The 21317-nt window shown below is 32.3% G+C and overlaps 1 protein-coding gene across 1 annotated transcript in view; it reads right to left on the reverse strand.

Annotated features, from left to right (window-relative positions):
- The window catches only part of Spata1 (spermatogenesis associated 1), a 44221-nt gene that overhangs the window by 5774 nt on the left and 17130 nt on the right, over positions 1-21317 (reverse strand). Inside the window, exons 6-11 of the mRNA XM_063257573.1 lie at positions 15384-15495; positions 14428-14482; positions 9346-9463; positions 8452-8577; positions 4784-4962; positions 2408-2506 (exon numbers count right to left, since the gene is read on the reverse strand). Coding sequence (XP_063113643.1) covers positions 2408-2506; positions 4784-4962; positions 8452-8577; positions 9346-9463; positions 14428-14482; positions 15384-15495 — 689 coding nt within the window. The remainder of the gene's footprint in view (positions 1-2407; positions 2507-4783; positions 4963-8451; positions 8578-9345; positions 9464-14427; positions 14483-15383; positions 15496-21317) is intronic.

The following is a 21317-nucleotide window of genomic DNA, read 5'->3' on the forward strand; positions in this document are numbered from 1 at the left end:
AAAGAATGTAAATGAAGAAGCTAGGATACTAACAAAGGAACTACAAAGGTTATTCACAGAAAACTTCCTAAACATAGGAAAAGGAAATGATATTCTGATATATGAGGCATACAGAACTGGATCCAGCCACCTACAACCAAAACAGAGCTACACCCAGGCATATAATAATTAAGATCCCAGAAATTCAATATAAGAACAGAATATTAAAAGCTGTTAGAGACAAGAAACAGATAACCTGCAGAGGAAGGCCCATCAGAATAACGGCAGACTTCTCAACACAAACCATCAAGTTTGTGTTGAGAAGAGCCTGGAGCGAAATATTCCAAGCCCTGAAAGAAAATAACCTCCATCCCAGATTGATATACCCTGCTAAACTGTCTCTAGAAATTAATGGAGAAACAAGATGCTTCCAAGACAAAGAGGAACTTGGAAAATTTGCAACCACCAATCCAACTCTACAGAGAATACTGCAGGGCATTCTAGAGAGAGAGAAAAGTACTAGGCCTCCAGAAACAGTGGCAGAGAGGTCTCAATGAATGGAGCAGAAAAGAGAATGAAGAAAATAAGCAGACAACTGATGGCAAAAAAGAGCATAACAGAAGTGAGGCAGAGAACATTATATTCAAAACTGATATGATTGATAGTATCAAGTCTTGAGAGTATAGGCAACTACATTGAAGATGACAAGACTCAACGATACACATTCTGGTCTGATAACTGCCAGTTTTTGAAGTTCTATACTATATACAAAGTTGTGTTTTATTAATACTGGTATGGACTGACATATTCAATTATACTATGTCTGATGATATAACCAATTCTATTGGAGATAACAAGAGACAACACAGGAACTATGGTAGAATGAGTTGTACAATGGTCTTATATGTTTATTTCATTTCATGTGTTTATAAGAATATATTTTGTTTTGCCTTGCTTTGTTTTGTTTCTCCCTCTAATATAGAAAGGATAGAAATACATGTTAAGACTCATGCATGTGTAGAATCTATAAACAGTTTATGAGAACTGATCATATGACACATGATGAAATGAACGGATACTCTGAAGAAAAAGAGACGCTAAAATACCTAGTGCTGATCCTGGAGTGTCGTAAAGTGAAACCCAGCAATAGTAGTATTCTTTGTTCAGAGTGATATTAACCTTTTTTGCTTTTTTTTGGAGACAGGGTCTCACTAGGTAGTTCAGGCTGGCCAAGAACTCATTATGTCACTCAGACTGGCCTTGAACTCATAGCAATCTTCCTGCCAAGGCCTTGTTCTGGGATTATAGGCATGTGCCATCACATCTAGCTGTACATAGACTTCACAGTCATATTGCCTCTTAAACTTTAAGTTTATTAACACTAGAAAGTAATTCTAAAATATAGTACTATACCATAATAGGTAATAGCCACTATTTAATGCTATGTCTAATTATTTTCTCTAAAAAACCTAATACCCACATTAAAAGACAGGTAAACCTTATAGTTTATATAAAACATTAACAAGGAGAATTATTCAAATAAATACTTAAAATTTTTGACAAGTAAAATTGACGTACCCAATAGAGATTGAAAAGATGGACCAATTTTCTTCTGTGCTAGTTCAGTTTTCAGTGTTCGTAAATCTGAAACTGCTTGTTTTCTCATCTATAAAGAAAATTACTTTTCAAAAAGGAGCTTCATCATACCCTTCTAAAGGTATACTGCATTGTCATTTTTTAAACTGCTTTTGTCTTCTGAGTTTTTTTTCACCCTTAATTCCCTGTGGATCACTAAAGCAAAATTATATGCCATAAATTGTTTTATAAACATGTTTATCTTTCTATAAGATAGATCCCTTCATCAATATGCAAAGAAAATACTTGTTTGAACTGTCTTACAAATGTATTTTATCAAATAAGTTAAGTATGGCCAGAAGCCTTTGTTAAAGGTCTACTATACAAAAGCTGCTATGGTAGAAACAAAGTTAAAGAGATCTCTATCCTGAGTAAAACTTAGCAACTGGTAGATAAATCTTGATTCATATTAAAATGAAAAAATATATATGAAAATAATCAGAAATTACCCAGGAGAGGAAAAAAACCGTAAATGGCACTTCAGAGGAGAACTTAGGTTTTTAACACTGATTAAAAATGTCTTATTCTGGAAAATTAAAAATACTAAAACTATACTGCTTCACAAGGTCCTTTTAGTTTTAAAAAATGTTTTAAATTTCCCATTGGCTTGTTAATAACATGCATCTTTGCACAGAATTTAGTTACTCTTCTTGCATTATTTTCATTACTTTATTGTAAAAGTAATAATTTTGTCAATCCTGACTATCCTTATACTATCAACAACCAAATCAGAATACTAAAATGTTTTATTTCAATATGAATTTATAATCTAATTAGGAGAAATAGAAATTACCTTAACTTCTAGTATGAGTTTCATTTTATCAGTATCCAGTTTTCTCTTCAGTTGGTCAATTGCATGCTGTACTTCAGTGATTTGGATTATAAGATAATTCTATGTGAAATATAGAAAGACATTTATTTAGTAAGACATTCATGTTCATGGAAGGCATTTCTTTGCAAACATAAATCATAAAGTGATATATATTAAAACAAAATATGAAATAGCCTATTCTATAAATAAACTCATTGCTTTGGTATTATTATAGTTTAGGTGTAAAATGACCCTCCAAAGTCTCTCGTGTTCAGAGGTGTGGATTTTGGAAGGCAACTGGATCATGGCAATTACTGGGGGATTAATCCACTAATGGATTCATAGCTGAATGTTCCTGTTCAGAAGTGGTGCCCTATTAGAGGAGGTAAATTACTGTGGGTATTTTGGAGGGTGTATCATTTTCTCTGACTCTTCCCCCACCCCACTCCTTATCTGCTGTGGTTTGAATAGCCTTTCTTTATATGACCTTTTGACTATGAAATTTTTCCTTTGAAGCCAGTTTGCCATGGACTGAATTCTCTGAAACCACAAATCAGTATAAAGTTTTCCTTCTTTAAGTTGTGGGTATCATGTATTTTGTCCAGCAGCAATAAAGCTGATATAGTTACAAATCATTACTTTTTACTAATTTGAATTTAAGGACTACTTTCTTTATCATTACCCATTTATTACTATTTTTTAAAATAGGTGCATGCAAAAGTTAACATTAAACTAGTACCATAAAAACCAGTAACTATTACCATATATTATGAATTGAATAGACTAGGTTTAATATATTATCAAAAGTTTAGGAAATGACATAATGCTTTATTAGTTGACTCAACAATTTAAAAATAATTCTTAATAAAGTATTTTATATATTAAAATAAGGATTTTTTGGGTTACTTTTTTCCAGAAAAATTTATGAGGTATAATGAACTTACTAAAGAAGTTCAGTTTTTGCTTTTTTTTTTTTTTTTTTTTTTTTTTTTTGGTAATACTGGGGATTGAACCTAGGGCTTATGGATATTAGGCAAGCATTCTACCTATATCCCTAGCCCAAGAAAATTTTGGGGGAGTACTGGGGATTGAAGTCATGACCTTGAGCATGCCAGGGAGGTGCTATGCTGCTGAACTAAATCCCTGGCCCCTAAGAAATTATTAAGAATTTTAAACTGTCTTTGTGCAAAAATTGTTATGTTGAACTTGATAAATAGTATTATAAAGTATCAGTCATGCTTTTAATTAGGCTGGGGAGATAGCTCAGGTGGAGTATACAGATCATGGCCATGGATACAGCTCGCAGTACAGCACCTGCCTGGCAAGTGCAAGGTCCTGAGTTTGATTTTTGGTACAAAAATTGGCTGGGGATTTAGCGCAGCGGCTTAAGCACCTGCCTGAGAAGACCTTGTGTGCTACTGAACAAAATCAACTAATATGAACAATTATTTGAGCTTATTTTGGGTGTTACATTTAATTTAATCCAAACAGAAAACTTTTAAACTTTTACACAATCAGAATTAATATATTTTTAAATTTTTTGGATCATAGGATCAACCTAATAAGAATCACACTGAAATTGTTTTTGCCTTGTTTATTACATGGTGGGATTAATGAAAAAAACTGATCTAAGATTCAAGAAAAAATTGATAGAAATTTCATAATTTCTTTAGAATTACAATACTTTAAATTCTGTGGGTCTTATAATCCCTAACTTCAAAAAAGCAAAACAAAACAAAATAGCACTGTAGTGGACATTGTTAACTCCCTACCTTACTTTATCAAGTATTTATCTCTTTGTCATACAGTCAGTCATAGAGTGGCCCCATCCTAACACACTGGTAGGAGAGGAGACTGTCTACTGCATACTTCTTTTGCCCTATAAAGTTTAAAATTCTAGTCTAAGTCAATGCATAGTATTCCTTGGTAATTATTAGTGGTCCCGTGTCAGGTCTGGTTGACCTCATAGACAGCTAAAGGGAAAAGTTTATATATTCCATGAATAGAAGAGAGGTTTTTCTCTTGTTTTGGAGATACACAGCCCTTCTTGGTACTATGTGGTAGTAGCTCTCTAGTGCTACTATGAGAAACACAGCCCTACAACGAAGCCAACAGTAAAAATAATAAGAAATATGGAAAAAACCAAGGCTCTTAAAGACATCACTAATCTGTGACAGTATCTCAGCAGTACTCCTCCCATTACATGGGGTAAGGAATTTTGTTATTGTCTGAGCAAATCTAAGTCAGTGTTTTGTTGCCTGTAGCCCAAAGCATCCTGAACCCGATAATACTAATAATTATTAAGCATGTAATTTTAACAGAAATTTTTTAGTAGAAGGGAAACGCGTTTAGTAGGACCTTGGAGTCTGAAATGTTTGCCAAATTCTTTGGTTTCATCTTGATCTCCCTGGCTTCAAGTTGCATGAGCAATTTTTTATAGTAAAGTTCCAAATCTTCTCGAAGTTTTGTTAAAATCTCCTCCAATGATGTTGTGATTTTCTTTGTTTCAAAGTATTTTTTCTTCCAACCATCACAGGCTACAAAAAAAAAAAAAAAATGCAAACAAATAAACCCCCTCCAAAATAACCAAAACCTAGGTTGAGTATAGTTAAAGGACTGAACCTGTCGGTTTGGAGATAATCCTAAGGTAATGTCAATTTAAACCATTTTTCTCCTTTTCTCTTTCCATCTTTACATTCATCGCAGGTGATGGAGTCATTTTTGTTGGATAATAAAAGGAAATAATAAATGAAATTTCCTAGATATAGTAAAATATATCCAGAAACCACAACCAAGTTCTCCTTTAAACATACAAAATTGTTTCAAACTCTTCATGAAGAAAGATTATGTATACAAAAGTGGAGATACTTGGGGCTGGGGATTTAGCTCAGCAGCATAAGCGTCTGCCTTGCAAGCAGGCAGTCGTGAGTTCGATTCCTGGTACCGATAAAAAGGAAAAATACAAAAAAAAAAAAAAAAAGTGGAGATACTTATTTTGGTTACATTTTTTCATAATTTTATTTGAAATCATTATTTATATAATTAAAACCATAAAACGATTTTTTAAAAAAATTTAGTCTCTATAACAACTTATGTTTTGTGAAGTCAGTTAATTCAGATTATTTATCAAGATTTTTCTGAATATTTCCCTAAAATTCTGTAAGCCAGAGTTTCTAAAACTTGAGGATCTTTGTTGAGGAAAATTAGAAGTTAAATGTTGCCAGTTGAGGATGTCACTTTGACACCAAGGAGATTCTAAATACAATTTAACAGAAACACAGTTTGCATACCAGTATACAAGAACGTTCTTATGTTTGTTTTTCTTAGATTATCATGAATATAAAAAGTTCAGATTCTAAAATTATATATTATAATGTGATGTTGATGACAGTTATAGAGCTATCTGGGTAGCTCAAGATTTATTTTACGCAGGCGCTGTTATCCAATCTTAGCAATTTCTGCTGGTAGTACTATAGTCAAATCAATTCCTGCATGTAGTATATCCCACATTTTTCAGTGTTAGTTGTCAAGCCCATACTTTATCGTCTTTTACCAAAAAACTACAGTCTTACCACCTGGTCCCTTTCTTTTAAATTTTTGCCCTTTTCAGGCTATTCTCTGCAGCATTCAATCTATCTTTGTAAAACAAAATTTTTTTTAGTGCTGGTACATGAGCCTATGGCCTCACATATGTGTGGCAAGTGCTCTACCTCTGTGCTACAGCCCAGCCCAAAAATATACTGGGTTCATTTTTTTGTTGTAAGCCTTCTATAATTCAAAATATATTTTAAATTATGTAAATCCCAAGTTTTAAAATTATACAGTGGCTTCCCATTTTACTTAGAATAAAATACAAACTCCTTCACTCAGCTCCTTGCTGACCTTTCTGGTTTTCTCTCCCTCTGCACTCCTCTATGTTAATCATGCTCCAGTCACACTGGCCTTATTTCAGGGCCTTGAAACCACAAGATCATTCTTGATGTTTAGTGTTCCTTCTGTTCAGATCAATTTCTCCCAATTATTTTTTTTTTACATATCAGATTCCTTAGTAACCAGATATTAATGATAATGATGTCTCTTTGGAAATGAGAGTCCTAACTAAAGTATCTCTCCCCTGCAGCATCACATTTTACTATTTTCTTAAAAACTGGTCTCCCAACTCTGATCAGGAGCTTATATTGTTTACTTCTTTGTTTATTGTCTGTTTCCTTCTATAAGGAAGCAGGCACTTTAATAGCAGGCCCATGTCTGTCTTGTCACTGCTATATCTTCAGTGCTTAATGCTGGCTAGGGATTTAGCTCAGCGGCATAAGTGCCTGTTTTGCAAGTGCATGAGTTCGATCCCTGGTACTGAGAAAAAAAAAAAATTAAAAAAAAAAACAAAACAAAAACAATGCCAGGCATACATCAAGCTCAATACACCGTTTTTATTTTGAAACACTCCTTTTAAAGTAGAAAGTGACTGACCATCCCCATTTTATATACAAAAAGAGAGACACAAGGATGAAAAATAACTTGCGTAAGTAAAAGACTGATCTGGTGTTAGAATTCAAGTCCCATGATTTCTAGTCCATTGTTTAAATTTGTCTGATTAAACTGCACTTTTAACATTACCACAAGGCTGAGCCACTGCTATCTCCTCCAGATAACAATTTAACATCATGAGGCAGAATCGTGTAAAATTTCTCCTGACATTGTCTACAGCCATCAATTCAAGTACTGAAATAACAATTTTGTTGTAAATTAGGAAGCTTAAAACCAGATTAGTTTATTATGATATCTCAAGGCTTTTTATCCTTATAATGTTTAAACATAGGCCAAATTGCAGGACATACAAATAATTTTAACATCTCTAAAGCTATTATCCTATACTTTTTGTACCCTTTCAATTTTTATGAATCCTAATAACACGGTTTCTAATTCTCCTGCAAGAAAATGAGTAATTTCCCTCATTCATTCACCTTAGCAAGGCAGACAGATAAACATACCTCAAAAGTAACCACCTAGAGAAATCTTGGAACTCAAAGATGTTTGTTAAAGTGGTATCTAAGCAAATCACAAAATGACTATTTTCTACAAGAGGGAAGAATGGAGAAAGAAATGGAGATAAAGAAAATGAAGCACACGGCCCTGAATACAATCCCAGTACTTTGACTGGGTGAGGTAGGAGGACAGTAAGTTCTAGGCTAGCAGTTTAGGAACTTAGGGAGCACCTGTCTCAAAATTAAAATTAAAAAGGGCTAGGTCAGTACAGAGGTCCAATCTTAGTCAAAACAAAACAAAACAAAACAAAACAAAACAAACAAAAAAAAAAAACAAAAGTAGTACATGGCAGAGAGAAAAGCACGCCAAAGGCCTGGAGATAAGAAGGACATTTCTCATCCTTGCATATACAAAACTCTGCAAAGCTCTCTTAACTGATCTAATATAGATGATTTTTCTTTGTATTCATATTCACAGAATTTTGTAATTTCTTTACAATAGCATTCAGTAGGAGTTATCACTAATGCTTAACTTGACTATCATTTCTCCACTAGACCAAAAGATCTACAAATGGCAGGGACAAAGCTAGGTCTTCCTTTTAATGTCTCCTCAGCCCCTAAAACAGTGATTAGATTAAGTGGGCAATGGTGCTGGGGATTTAGCTCAGCAGCATAAGCACCTGCCTTGCAAGCGGGCAGTCGTGAGGTCGATCCCCGGTACCAATAAAAAGGTACCAATAAAAAGGAAAAAGACAAAAAAAAAAAAAAAAGATTAAGTGGGCATTTGATAAGTACTTATCTAGTAAATGAATGAAGTTCAGTTATAAAAATATGTAAGTTTTAATTTATAAAGCTCTATGTGAGGAATTTACTGTATAAAAGAGTTGAATAATGATTTTGAGGTTTCTATAGTGAATTTACTCCATGTATCACTTAAACTATTACAGTAAGTCAGCAAACATTAATTATAGCTTTATTTTAAATGTTTCAATTCCATAAAATTCCAGTTTTCTTTAGTGACCGAATCAGTGTAATAAACTTTACCATGATATCGCTTTGATTTCTTTTGTTCAAATAGTTTTTCAACTTTTTTTATTAGCTCGTCTCTCATTTTTTCCAGATATCTTCTTTCTTCTTTTACTTGTTTCATTTGTTCAATAATATTTTCTCCTGAAGAGATTATAACACATTCTCATCAGTATTGAAAAGCTAAATGATGGTTCACATTCTAAAAGACGGAATATAAAGTTAAATGTCCAAAACAGCAAGATAAATTTTGCCTGAGACTTGTTTTTCTTGCTGCACTTAACCATTATGGAGAATGTGGAGGAATTATTTGGAAGTCTACAACTAGATTTATAAGAGTGTTCCTTTGCATTTACATTTATGAGGTAAAGCTACTAGATAAAGCTCAAGTCATTATGCTTACATTTTTTATTTCTTTTGGTAAGTTTATCTTGGGCTCAAGATAAACTGTACTTACATTTTACATGAGAAAGTTGTACTTACATTTTACATGAGAAATGTGTAAGATCATGATACATGGTGTATCAACCATTGTTATTCTCTTGTTTTGTTGTGAAATTTTTACTTTCTCATAGAAGTGTTTTTATATTTTCTTTATTAATATCTACTTGTATTATATTAAAAATACTTCTTGACTCAAAAATTGATTAGTGAGTAAATATATGCAGTGATCAACATAACACTCATATTTTTATAGCCACGTATACATAACAAATTTTATTATTTTGGTCGTTTTGAAGTATACAGCTCAGTGACATTAATACATGTTATTATGCAATGATCACCAACATTTGTCTCCAGAAATCTTTGATCTTCTCAAATTGAAAATGTGTCTATTGATGATAATTCCCCATTGATATATCTAATCTTACCTCCCAGAATCATCTATACTTACAATGTCACAATACTTACTTTCAATTTGTAATAAAGAGATATCTGTTACTCCTGAAGAAAGAACAGGTTGTTGTGGACAGGGAAGTGAAGGGAAATCAATAAGATCTGGTAGAAGGACACGCGCCTTTTCACCTGTCTATAAACAAGCATGAAAATCAGTAAGATCCATTAGACTACACATTCTTTGTTCATTTGTCGGTATTTGATAATGCACACCAGCAATGCCTACTTTTTCTCTTACATAGTGATGAACTATCAGTTTTGGTTTATAGAATTACAGATTCTCCCTCATGCTCCAATCTCTTCACTGCATTATTGTTTGAGTATTATACACAGACACATCAAATGAACAAAAAAAATTGAAACCATTTTTTTTCTTTCCAAACATGATTTCTTTCCAAGATTTCTGGACTAAGTTACTTCATACGATAATTTTTAAATTTCCCTAGGATGGCTATTTTCATATTGATTTAATTCTGATAATTTATATTTACTTAGAAAATTGATGATTCTATCACATTTTCAAAATTTTAGCAGTTTTACATTTTAATCTTATATGTTTTATCTTCTATGCTTTCATCTTTTCTAATTTTCATGCTTCTACTATTTTTTGAAAAACTATCTCAATGCTTACCATGTTGATGTTTCTCCAACTACTTACTACCTTATAGACCTTGAATTGCTTTGGATTTTGCCTGGGATTCTAATTTTTTTCTATTTCTACTTTTAACTTTATTGAGTTCTAACTTCTATTTTATTATTTTTCTAGTTTACTTATTTTATTAAGTTTGCAATAAAATTCTCATGGAATAACAGAAACCACATATATTAAAATCTCTCTGCACATCCTTCCAACTAAATAAAATCACACATCTTATTCCTAGAGCCTAAATGGGACATAGAATCCTTCAATTTACATGTAAATAGGAAAATAAGGATCCAACGTTTAATGAGGTCAGGAGCTCACATCTGGGCAGGGCCTCAAATGTGCTGTATGCATCAGAGAGCACTACACATAGATAATATAGGAAGTATCAACCATGTTTTAGTGTGGAAGAAGAGGGTGCCACTGGAGTGGCAAAGTATTGAGAACAAAGAGATCTATTAGATCACAGCCCTTTCTATAAGGGATATAAAGGAGAGGGCTTGAAAAATATAGGGTGCCAGAGTTGGCGATCATCTATCATCGGAAGGTACAGTTTTTGAGTGCAAGGAAAATGCACTGGGAGGGAAGAGTGTCTCTTCATATTGGTAAATTTGATAAGAGAAAAGAAGAACATAGTCAAGATAACAGTAGCACTGAATTTAGTAGAAAAAAACAGAAAACAAAAACCAGACCTGTTTCCTCAAAGGTTTCATTTATTTACAAAAGAAAGGAAAGGAAGAACTGCATTTCATTCTAACAACAGAAGAGGGTGCTCCCAATTTAAGAAACAAGACAGGGCACCATTCCCTGTTCCTTCCTAGGAATGCCTATTGTTAATGAAAACTCAAGCACAAATAAACATAGACAAAACCTGCAAAGTATTTTATTTTATTTTTTTATTTTATTTTATTTAAAAGGAAAAAGAAAAAACAAAACAAAACAATGTGGTGTAAGGGTACAAGTAATACAGAACTACAAAAAAAAAAAAAAAAAAAAAAGTAAGAAATCACCAGTTAATAGATTACATATTATCATCTTAGAGATAGTTGCTCAAGTCACAGTATCAAAGCATACAAAGTGGACATTCAAACAGTGAGACTGCAAACAGTTGTGTTCAATGATCCAACCAAAAACATTAATATGGTCAGCTATTTAACACCCCTAAACACACTTGCAGTTGTATCCTTTAGAGCACTTTTTTCCCCTCTCTTTTTTACAACAAAATTTACACATTTTGGGTTTTATTACTCCTTAGTTCTTATTACTTTTTTGGGGGGGAGAGAATAAAGTCAAATATGGCAAAACAAAGCTGTCAGTCAAAACCAAGGATAGACATAGTACATGATGTAAGAACAATTCTTTTTAAGGAAACAAGAGACATTATGGTAACCACTGTTGATAACCTTGTACTCTGTTCTTACTGCAAAGTATTATAAATTTTAGTATGTAAAATTTATGAAGGAAAATTTGGAATTGAGCTAAAATAAACCAAAAACAGAGAAAAATATAATATTCCTAACAGAGGTTAAGTACAGCTAACCAAGTCTCTTAGTTATTTTTTTCTCATTGGTGAGACAAAATACACAGCACCCAAAGTTAAAGGAGGAAAGGTTTATTTTGGGTTTCAGTGCATGGCTGACTGGCTCGAGGAGACCAGATAATGAGGTTCGAGACCTAACTGACTTTCTCTGCAAGCACACAGAAGAGAAACCTCAAGTTGTGCTCTTTTGGCAACATGCAGATGTGCTGTCACATTGCAAGTTCCAGGGAAGAGACAACACAGTTGAGATCTGGTTGTTTACATGGGCATATACTAGAGATAGCGGGAGGTAGATGACTCTTCTGCTATCCTAATTACTTGCTCCTGGATCTAAGTAAATAAAACCAAGGTGAGCCAGATGCTCAGGGCACTTTATCCACTACAGGCCAGAGCTCCCTGGCCCACTCTCTCAAAATTATCTCTGTGTCTTGTCTTTAACTGCCATTTGTTCCCTCCAGTTAGGCATTCCTAGCAGACTGGTTTCCTACTGGATAGCATGACAGAGGGGTATCACAGAGGAAAAACAGCTCATGGCTGGCAGAAGGTAGTAAAGTAGCAAACTAATCAGCAGAAAGCGCCAAGTTGCAACATCATTTTCTATCCTTTATATTCTACCCAGGGTGGGATACCCTTAATCTTAGCATCACAACATGAATCAATCCCAGCATCACATCCTTAATCCTAGTATCACTCTAGATCCAGCCACCTCCAAAAAGCTCCACTTATGGCCTCATAAGGCTTTGAAGGGACATCTACATATAAGCCATAATACCAGGTGTTTACAGATAACACTGCAAAATAAATGAAAATTAAAAGAAAAACTCAGAATAAAGTTGAAAAACAATAGGAGGACATGAAATGGACATTGGGAAAATTCAAGAAAAAATATCTCAGAAATTAATACAAGTTAGTAAGTGTTCAACAGAGAAACAGGTATGACCAAAAAATATAGTAAGCATAATAAACAATAGAATAATAAAAAGAATGAAGAAAATAAAATATAAAGAAGGTGATAAAATCAATCAGAAAGTGATATACAATGTAAAGAAGATCTAATACTGTAACTGCTAAAAAAAGAAAAATAGAACAAGAATAATACATAAAATTAAAGATTATAAAAAATATTCTTGAAATAAAAGAAGTCCTAATTTTACATTGAAAACAAAGTCTGCTTTATATCTAGAAAAACTATGTAAGTTCTTAATCAAGATTCTGTCTGGAAAAAATATGCACATTAAAGGAATTCTCTGACCTTCCAAGGAAAAATACACAAAATAAGTTTACAAAGAAAAGAAGAATAATGGAATAATACTTCACCACAATAGGGCAACATTTTAAATACACTCAAGGGAAACAAGACAAGGATTTTTAGTCAAGTCTTTCAAGTATCAGGACTCTAGAGCAGGAATTAGCAAATTTATTTAAAAAACCAAAGAGCAGTAAATTTGTGGGTCACATATGATCAAAGATACATATTGTTTTTTTTTTCAAATTCTTTACAACTGCAAAAACAATAACAACAGCAGCACCAACAATTCTGAGCCCACAGACGTTATTGTGCAGACTGAAGGGCTTAATTTGCCCTTTTCTGTACTAGAGAAAGTTTTAAATGTGCAAAAACTAAGGAAATATTATGACCTGGAGCTTTTCCTACATAGGTTTTAATTCATCCAGGAGATGACTGAAAAAGCTTTAAGGGTGTTAGTTCTCTTCATGTTTCAAAAAGAAAAATTATCACTGAGCTGGCAAGAGAAACAAGATATTGATAGTTTGAGGAGAATGCATAACAGAGTTATCTAGAAGGACAGAACCAGAAAAGTGTGATTTGCACTTGATGGCAGAATTAAAAATTCATCTGAGGTTTGTTTTCTGTTAGCTTGTGTTGATGTTTTGTCAAATGAGTATGAAATACAGAAATTGTGGAAAAGTTAATGGTTTAGTTTCCTAATCTGAAAAGGAAGATAATAATGTCTCCTCAGAAATGCTGAAGTGAAAGACTGACCTACATAAAGTACCTATAGTAGTAATTGGTCCAATAAATGCTATATAATTGACTATTACTATATCATCCTTATTATTGAGATTGTTGTTATAGGAGTTAAGAGCCTGTACTATATAGATCCAGTCTAGATGGCTTAAGGCTGACTCCCAGTTCCATTACTTACTACCTAAATTATGAGGTGGGCAAGTAATTGAATCTATTTGAGCCTCAGTTTTCTCATGTGTAAAAAGGGAATGTTGACCATAATGTACATTATAGTGTATTTTGTGGCAATTAAATGAATTGGTATGGGTAAGATACTTAAAATAATGAATATTAGTTGGTACTCATTGTTAGCTATCACTAAAACTAGTAATGTTAGCATCTTACAAAGGTGCTAAATTTATCGTGCAAATACTCGCAAAATTCCCCCAGTCTCTTCATCATTTCTTGAGAATAAACCGGTGAAATGGATAGTGTTAACTCTTTTGAACTACTGCAGTTAAAATTTGGTAACATAGCCAGAGACTTAGCTCAGTGACATAGTGCCTGCCTGGCAAGCATGAGGTTATGAGTTCAATCCCTGGTACCCCTCCCCCCCAATTTTTTTGGGTAACATATCTAAGGTGAAAAGTACAATCTTCAATTACAAATTAACTACTGAAGCTGCCTGTTAAGTAAAGACTAATGTATAAAATAATCCAAAAACCGTTTTGGGCATCACTTTTTCCTCTCATTCAGCCATACTGTTTATTTATTCATAAAAGTATAAACAAAAATTGGGACAATCATTGACAATATTGATATTAGAAAAATGTATTTCTTTAGGTGTTATAACCAGAATGCTCAGATATCTTAATCTGCAGTTTAATTTAAATTTCTGTATATATTAGGCTGTAATGCCACATTTAAACAAAAATTTAAAAATCATACCTGATTGTCCTGTCTCCTGTTAATGGTTTGATCTTCATTTTTCCAAAGAAATTGACTTAAAAGAATAACAGATTTAAACTCATATTAAAATATGATACCATGAATATAAACTTTCATGGTCATATGGAATATTTTGCATATTTTACTTGATGATCTATAAATGTAGTTATAAAACTGAAAATATTTAAATTTATTCTAAAATCCACACAGGTTGGAAGCTACTCAATGGGCTGAGATGGGAGAATTACTAGAGTCCAGGAATTTAGGGACAGACTGGACAACAGAGGGAGACCCCATCTCTTAAAAAATAGAAAAAGAATTTAGCTTGAGGCCATTGTCATATTTTATTTCAAACTCTTTAATGAGCAACTACAATAATTGCTACATTTGTCACAATTAGCTACATTTGTCACAAGTAATGCAATCATATTTCATTATATTGTAGCTAAATATAAACCATAATCCAACATCTATAACAAAGCAAAATAACTAGAAATCTAAGAAACCTCTTCTGTGGATAAGTGTTTATAAAATCCTGGTCTTACTTGCAAAAATTATAAGAAATGTTGTTGTCTAAACACTGTAATTTTGAATGAAATGATAGCAATGTGAAACTCAAACATATTTATTAGTTTACCTATAACCAAGAATTTACCTATGTGAGGCAATAAGACTTAGTTCTAACAAATGCAAAGAAATTCTTCTGTTATTAGGTTTCCCTAATGAGAAAAATATCACAACAAAAATAAAATTAATAATAAATTATCCCTATTATATTGGATAAAAATGTTAGTATATTACAATAAAGATGAGAATCAGAATAATTTTCATTTAAAAACATTACTAATTCAGTTGTATCTTTAATTAAAAACTTCTTATAACAGTTCTCTGGATGCCACATCCCTTTTTTTATAATTTAGCTTATGACATATAGAATCAACATCTATGCTAATTACCTTTTTTGATTGTGAAAATAATCATCTGAATCTTCCAACAATGCTGGCAACTTAGAATTTTCAATGTGATTGTTTGCATTCTGGCTTTTGTTGGGAGTAGCTTTTCTCTTAACTGATGCTGATGTTCACATATAGCAAATAAAGTTCAGAATATTAAGGAAATAATAAAAAGAAAATTTGTTTTCTTATGTATATATTATAATCTTGTATTACATTTCAGAATCCTCCTGAATTTTGCTAAAGAGATTTAAAGTAACAATTTCCAAAATGAATTTCATGAAACACTACTTTATGTGAAAAGAAAATTCTCCAGCCCATTTGGCAGACATTGAACTAAGCAACAGTAAATAAGAACACAGAGCCCTTACACATTCACATATACCTAGTAAAGGACTTCTGTGTGTGCAGCATAAATCTGCCAGAGTAATTCAGGTTGTAGCAAATTTTGTCTTCAAAAATCTTTTGCTAAAAGTATGTTCTTGAAGTATTTCTCTAAAACTCTTCTCTGGAAAATACTAGTGTAATCATGGAGCATTAAAAATTATTTATTATTTTATATATATCTTCTTTTATGAAATTTCTCATTTTGATGGTATTTTCCATAGTGGCAGACAATAGTGTTAGAACATTAACACTAACTTTCTATGATCTGTGCATAAATAAAAGATCCATTAACTTAACTATCAATTGTTGATGTATATTTTTCCCCTGTAAGTCAATTTCTTAAAAATTTAGAAAATGGAGTCAAATTAATATTTGAAAAATCATGTTGCAAAGGTTGCCAAAATATTTTGCAACCTGCTGCTCATATGGGTTCAGTTTTAGTTTGGCTGCTACAATTTATTTCCCAACTGGCATTAGCAAAGTCATTTAAGGAAAACAAACATATTTTTTAAAAAAGATCTATTCAATGCAAAATGAACAAAAAATAGCAATACCAGCTGTTCAAATATTAATAGTAAGAGAATACTTGCTACTCATCCCCCCAAAAGAAACAACAAAGCAAAACTTATTACTGAACCTATTATCACATAATTAAACCCTGAAATCTCCAGTTAAATCATGATTATGTAAACAGGTCTTCTAGAGATAGCCATACATTGTAATCTTTGGTTTGAACTTGGAGTATGAAAGGTTCTCTATATTTTAAGAATGTGGGCTTTAAGTAGTAACTGGAAAAAGCTTTTGAGCAGAGAAAAAAACAACACAATTTGTAGGACCAAGGATATAGCTCTGTGACACAGTGCTTGCCTAATAATCACAAGGTCCTGGTTCAATTCTTGGTACAAGAAAAAAAAGAATACTGCAAATGTAACTGTAAAGGATAGATTGTAATAAAGGAGAATGCAAACACAGAAACTCGACAAGATGTTTTTTAAGTTCCTTTACCATAAAAAATTTATTCATTCTGTAACAAGGATAATTTCACAGCTTAAAATCTGAACTAAAGAATGATGAACCCTCAAAAAAAAAAAAAGTCGAGTGTGTTAGTTTGAGGCAATGAATGAATGAAATCTTAACTGCGTTAAAGGCATACCATAAATTATAGAGACTTGTAGCACAGACCCATAGGAAACAAGAGAAGATAATGTAGAGTAATACCTCCTGCAATACACAAAACTGGGTGGAGCAATATAGGCTAAGTATCCCTCATCTGAAATGTTTAGGAATTTAAGTATTTTGGAGTTTTCAAAATTTGGAACATTTACATATATTTCAGTTAAGCATCCCTAATTCAAAAATCTACAATGTGAAATTTTCCAAAATCTGGAAATTTTTGAGTGTCCTATCAGCACTCAAAAAGTTTCATATAATATTAGAGTATTCAAATTTCAGAGGATTTAAACCTCAGATTTTTGAATCACAGAAGCTCCAACTGTACTTTTTCCCCACTTTAATGTGCTTTAAAACATAAAGTGTACATATTCTCATCAATCATATTTTTCCAACAGGGAAGATGTTCCAGATTCAAGGGGAGAATGAATAAGGTAATGTAAGAACAAATAGGGTAAGTCAGAAAGTAGGAAAGGAGTGATCCCAAATCTACTGGTCTTTTACACAAAACAGATTATTTTCAAATAAATTTCTCCTTGTTAAAAAATACAGAGTTTTTTTTATTATGGCATTAACATATAGACTACAAATCTGAGTAAGTTACTCTTAATGGATTAGCCAAAATATACTACATATTTAGAAAAGTTTCAAAGATTCATTATTTAGTTGAGCATAAAGTTATTGACTATAATTACTAAAACTGAATTATTCATAAACATTTCTAAAAGAATAGATAACTATTTAGAAGAAAACAAGAGATATTATGGTAACCACCGTAGATCTCCTGTTGTCTTGCTTTGAAATCTGTGTCACTTTCTTCTGATCTGCTTTATTCTGTTTTATTTTACCCTCTTTAAAATAAAAAAATTTCTAAAAGAATAAAAAATAGAAGATGTACAATTCAAGAATACTTAACAAATAAAATACAAAAACACTTTACAGGGACCAGCGATTTAGCTCAGTGGTGCAACATGTCCCTGAGGGTGTGAGGTCCTGAATTTGATTTCTGGTTATCTCCACCAAAGAACAAAACACTCAGAGAGCCAGGCCTGGTGGCTCATGCCTGTAATCTCTGCATTGGGGGAGGCTTAGGCAGGAGATTGCCAGGGGTTTGATGCCAACATGGGCTATACAGTAAGTTCAAGGCCAGCTTGAACTACATTGGGAAACCCTGTCTCAGAAAACAAAAAGAAATCTAGAATTACTTAAAGTCGTATTACTCTCATTGCCTTCCAAATTTCATTATGGAGCAAAAAATTTATCTTCTAAAATATTGCATATTTCAGAAGGGATATAGTTTGTTACCATTTTTGTGCTATTTCAGTTAGTACCTAAGAACATAGTAGGTAATCATTATATCCTATTGAGTCACTGGTATAGCTGTATTAAGAAGGTTATTTAACACTATGTTATTTAGCACTATGTTCCATGCACAGTGCTTGACTGAATATATAGCTATAAATCCTTGTCCTCAGAGCTTATAATATTTATGAAAAAAATTTTAACAAAGTGATAAGTAACAGAGCAAATAAACATTCAAGAAAATTAAAATTAAGGTTGAAGAAAATTACTTACATTTGTATGGTGATTTAAAATTAAAAAAGCATTTTCATACATAGCACACAATTTGACCATCACAATAAGGAATAATAATATTGAATGGAAGATTTTCATACTAGGTATACAAAAAACTATAAAGGTAACTATCCATGTCACTAGTGGCTTATAAGAGGGAAAAAAGGAAGAGAGTAGAGAATATAAAAGTTGTCACGTGTGCATAGGAATTTAGCATGTGGCAAGGATGTCATTTGAAATCACTCAAAAGTACTGGATTTATATGTGGGGATAGCTGAATATCCATTTAGAAAAGGTTAGCTCCATACTACCTTATTCTTTATATTAAACAAATTTGGGAAGCTTAAAAAATTAAATATAAAAAGTAAAAACAAATCATTCATAACATATCCATATATATTTTAAGCCAGGGGTGGCAAAAGCCTTTCTAAATATGACATGCAACTGAGAAACATAAAAATGTACAATATTTGTCCATAAAAACTAAAAACTTGGGGCTGGGAATTTAGCTCAGCGGCTTAAGCAAGTGTGCTTGTGTGCGGTCGTGAGTTCGATCCCTGGTACCGATAAAATATGAAAAAGACAAAACAAAACAAAAAACTTGCTGGTTGTAGTAGTTCATGTCTGTAAATCTCAAGAACTTGGGAGGCTGAGGCAGAAAGAGCACAAGTTCAGAGCTAGCCTAATCAACTTAGAGGCTACCTCAAAATAAAATGAAAAAGGCTTGAGTATATCTTGGTGGCAGACTACCTGCCTAGCCAAGTATGAGACCCTGGGTTTAAAATGTTGTACTGCAAAAACAAAACAAAACAAAACAAACACACAAAAAACTGTTGAAAATTACCAAAAACAATGTTACTCTATAAACTGTAAAAATATAACATAAAAAAATTTACAGATCAAACTCTAAATATGAATACTTCAACACAATACAAGCAAAGGATTAAAAAATCACAAAACACAGAACTAGTCACTAAACATTAAAAGATATTGAACTTCATCAGGAATCAGAGAAAAGCTAAGTAAGAGAAAAGGAATGACTACATTCTTTCCATCAACATGGGAAAACTTTTAAAAGACTTCTACTATCTCGAACTTGGAAAATAAATATCTTGTATTCTTATGTGCTAAAAGAGAAACCTATGATATTTGTGAATAACTTTAATAGACTGTACAACTATCAATAAAATGTACTGCACATATGCAAAAATATTAGGAACCTCTACCTCACTAAAAACATAAAAGTTAATTCCTAGTTGATTAATGAACTAAACTATAAAATGTTTACATACCAGAAAATGTTAAAGAAAGCCATAAAAAATTTGCCAGGTAACACAGGACCTTGTTATCAGAATCTTGGAGTAGAAGGATTCTTGAAGACAGTAAATAAAATTATCCATTAAAAAATGCTGATAATTTGACTACATTAAAATTTAAGAACTGTAGAGCAGAAAGTTCCACTTAGAACTCAGGCTTGTGGGCCATAAGGTTTTTGTCACAACTGCTCAAACCTGTTATAGTGCAAAAGCAGTCACTATAGTAATTCAACAAAACTTTACTTACAAAAACAAGCCACAGGGTATACTTTAAAATAAAAATAATACATGGCCGCTGACTCTTACTCTAAAGCAACCACTAGAATTTTTTTTAAATGCAGTATAACTTAGAAGCCAACGCTAAACATGTCATTGTTTCATAAAAAAGTATTCAACCCCCCAAAATGGCAAAAGAAAACAAGAATAGATGTGACTAACAGAAAGAAAACTAGCAAGATGATAGATTTAAAACCAAACATCAATAATTACATTAAATGTAAACATTTCAACACCCTAGTTTAAAAAGCATGCATTGCCAAATTGAATTTAAATAACTATGCTATCTACACAAGAGTCACTTCAGGGCTGGAGATATAGCACATGGCATAGCACCTGCTAGGCAATCACCAAGTCCTGACTTCAATTACCAACACCAAAAAAGAAAAAAAAAGTCACTGGAACTATAAAATCATTGACAAGTTAAAAGTAAGACTGGTGGAAGGTATACCATAGAGATAGTAATCAAAGGAAAGGAAGAATGGCTATATTTATATCAGATTCAATAAATATCAAAATAAAAACTTTTACCAGAGATACAGAGAATCATTTATAAAACTGGGGCTAATTCATCAAAAAGACACTAATCCTAAATATGCATGGATATAAAAAAATCAGAAATTGATAGATATCTAAAGACAATATTCTTTTTTCAGTAATTGAGCATGTTGACAACATTTAAGAATTGCTGTTGGGCTGGGAATTTAGCTCAGTGACATAAGAGCCCACCTGGCAAGTGTGGGGTTGTGAGTTCAATCTCTGGTACCAAGAAAAATAAAAATAAAAGAAGAATTGCTATCATCAAATGAATAAAAAGATGTTACAATTAAAATCTAAACTGAATTGTATATACATACTGAAATTGTTTTAGAATATTGATTTACTTCATATTTTGCATTTTAAATTACTGACATATGATTGAGAATTAATACATGTAAGATAATAAATCAATCTTTTAAAAGAACAGAAAATATACAAAACACTTGGGAAAACTTCTGAAGGCAAATCCAAGTGATCATTAGACATGAAAAATCCTCAACCAAAGAGAACTTGTAGAAAAGAAAAAATACTGAGAATTAAAAATTTAGTGCAATATTTAACAACAGATTAGATACCATTAAAGAATAATTGATAAAATAAAATTGAGAGAGAGAGTTAAAGAAATTATTCAGAAAATTAAACAAGAGAAGTAAGGAAATAGAAACTCTCTAAC

This window comes from Cavia porcellus, unplaced genomic scaffold (genome assembly GCF_034190915.1).
Source record: "Cavia porcellus strain 051 isolate PalLab524CR breed Dunkin Hartley unplaced genomic scaffold, mCavPor4.1 scaffold_1, whole genome shotgun sequence".
Classification (NCBI taxonomy): domain Eukaryota; kingdom Metazoa; phylum Chordata; class Mammalia; order Rodentia; family Caviidae; genus Cavia; species Cavia porcellus.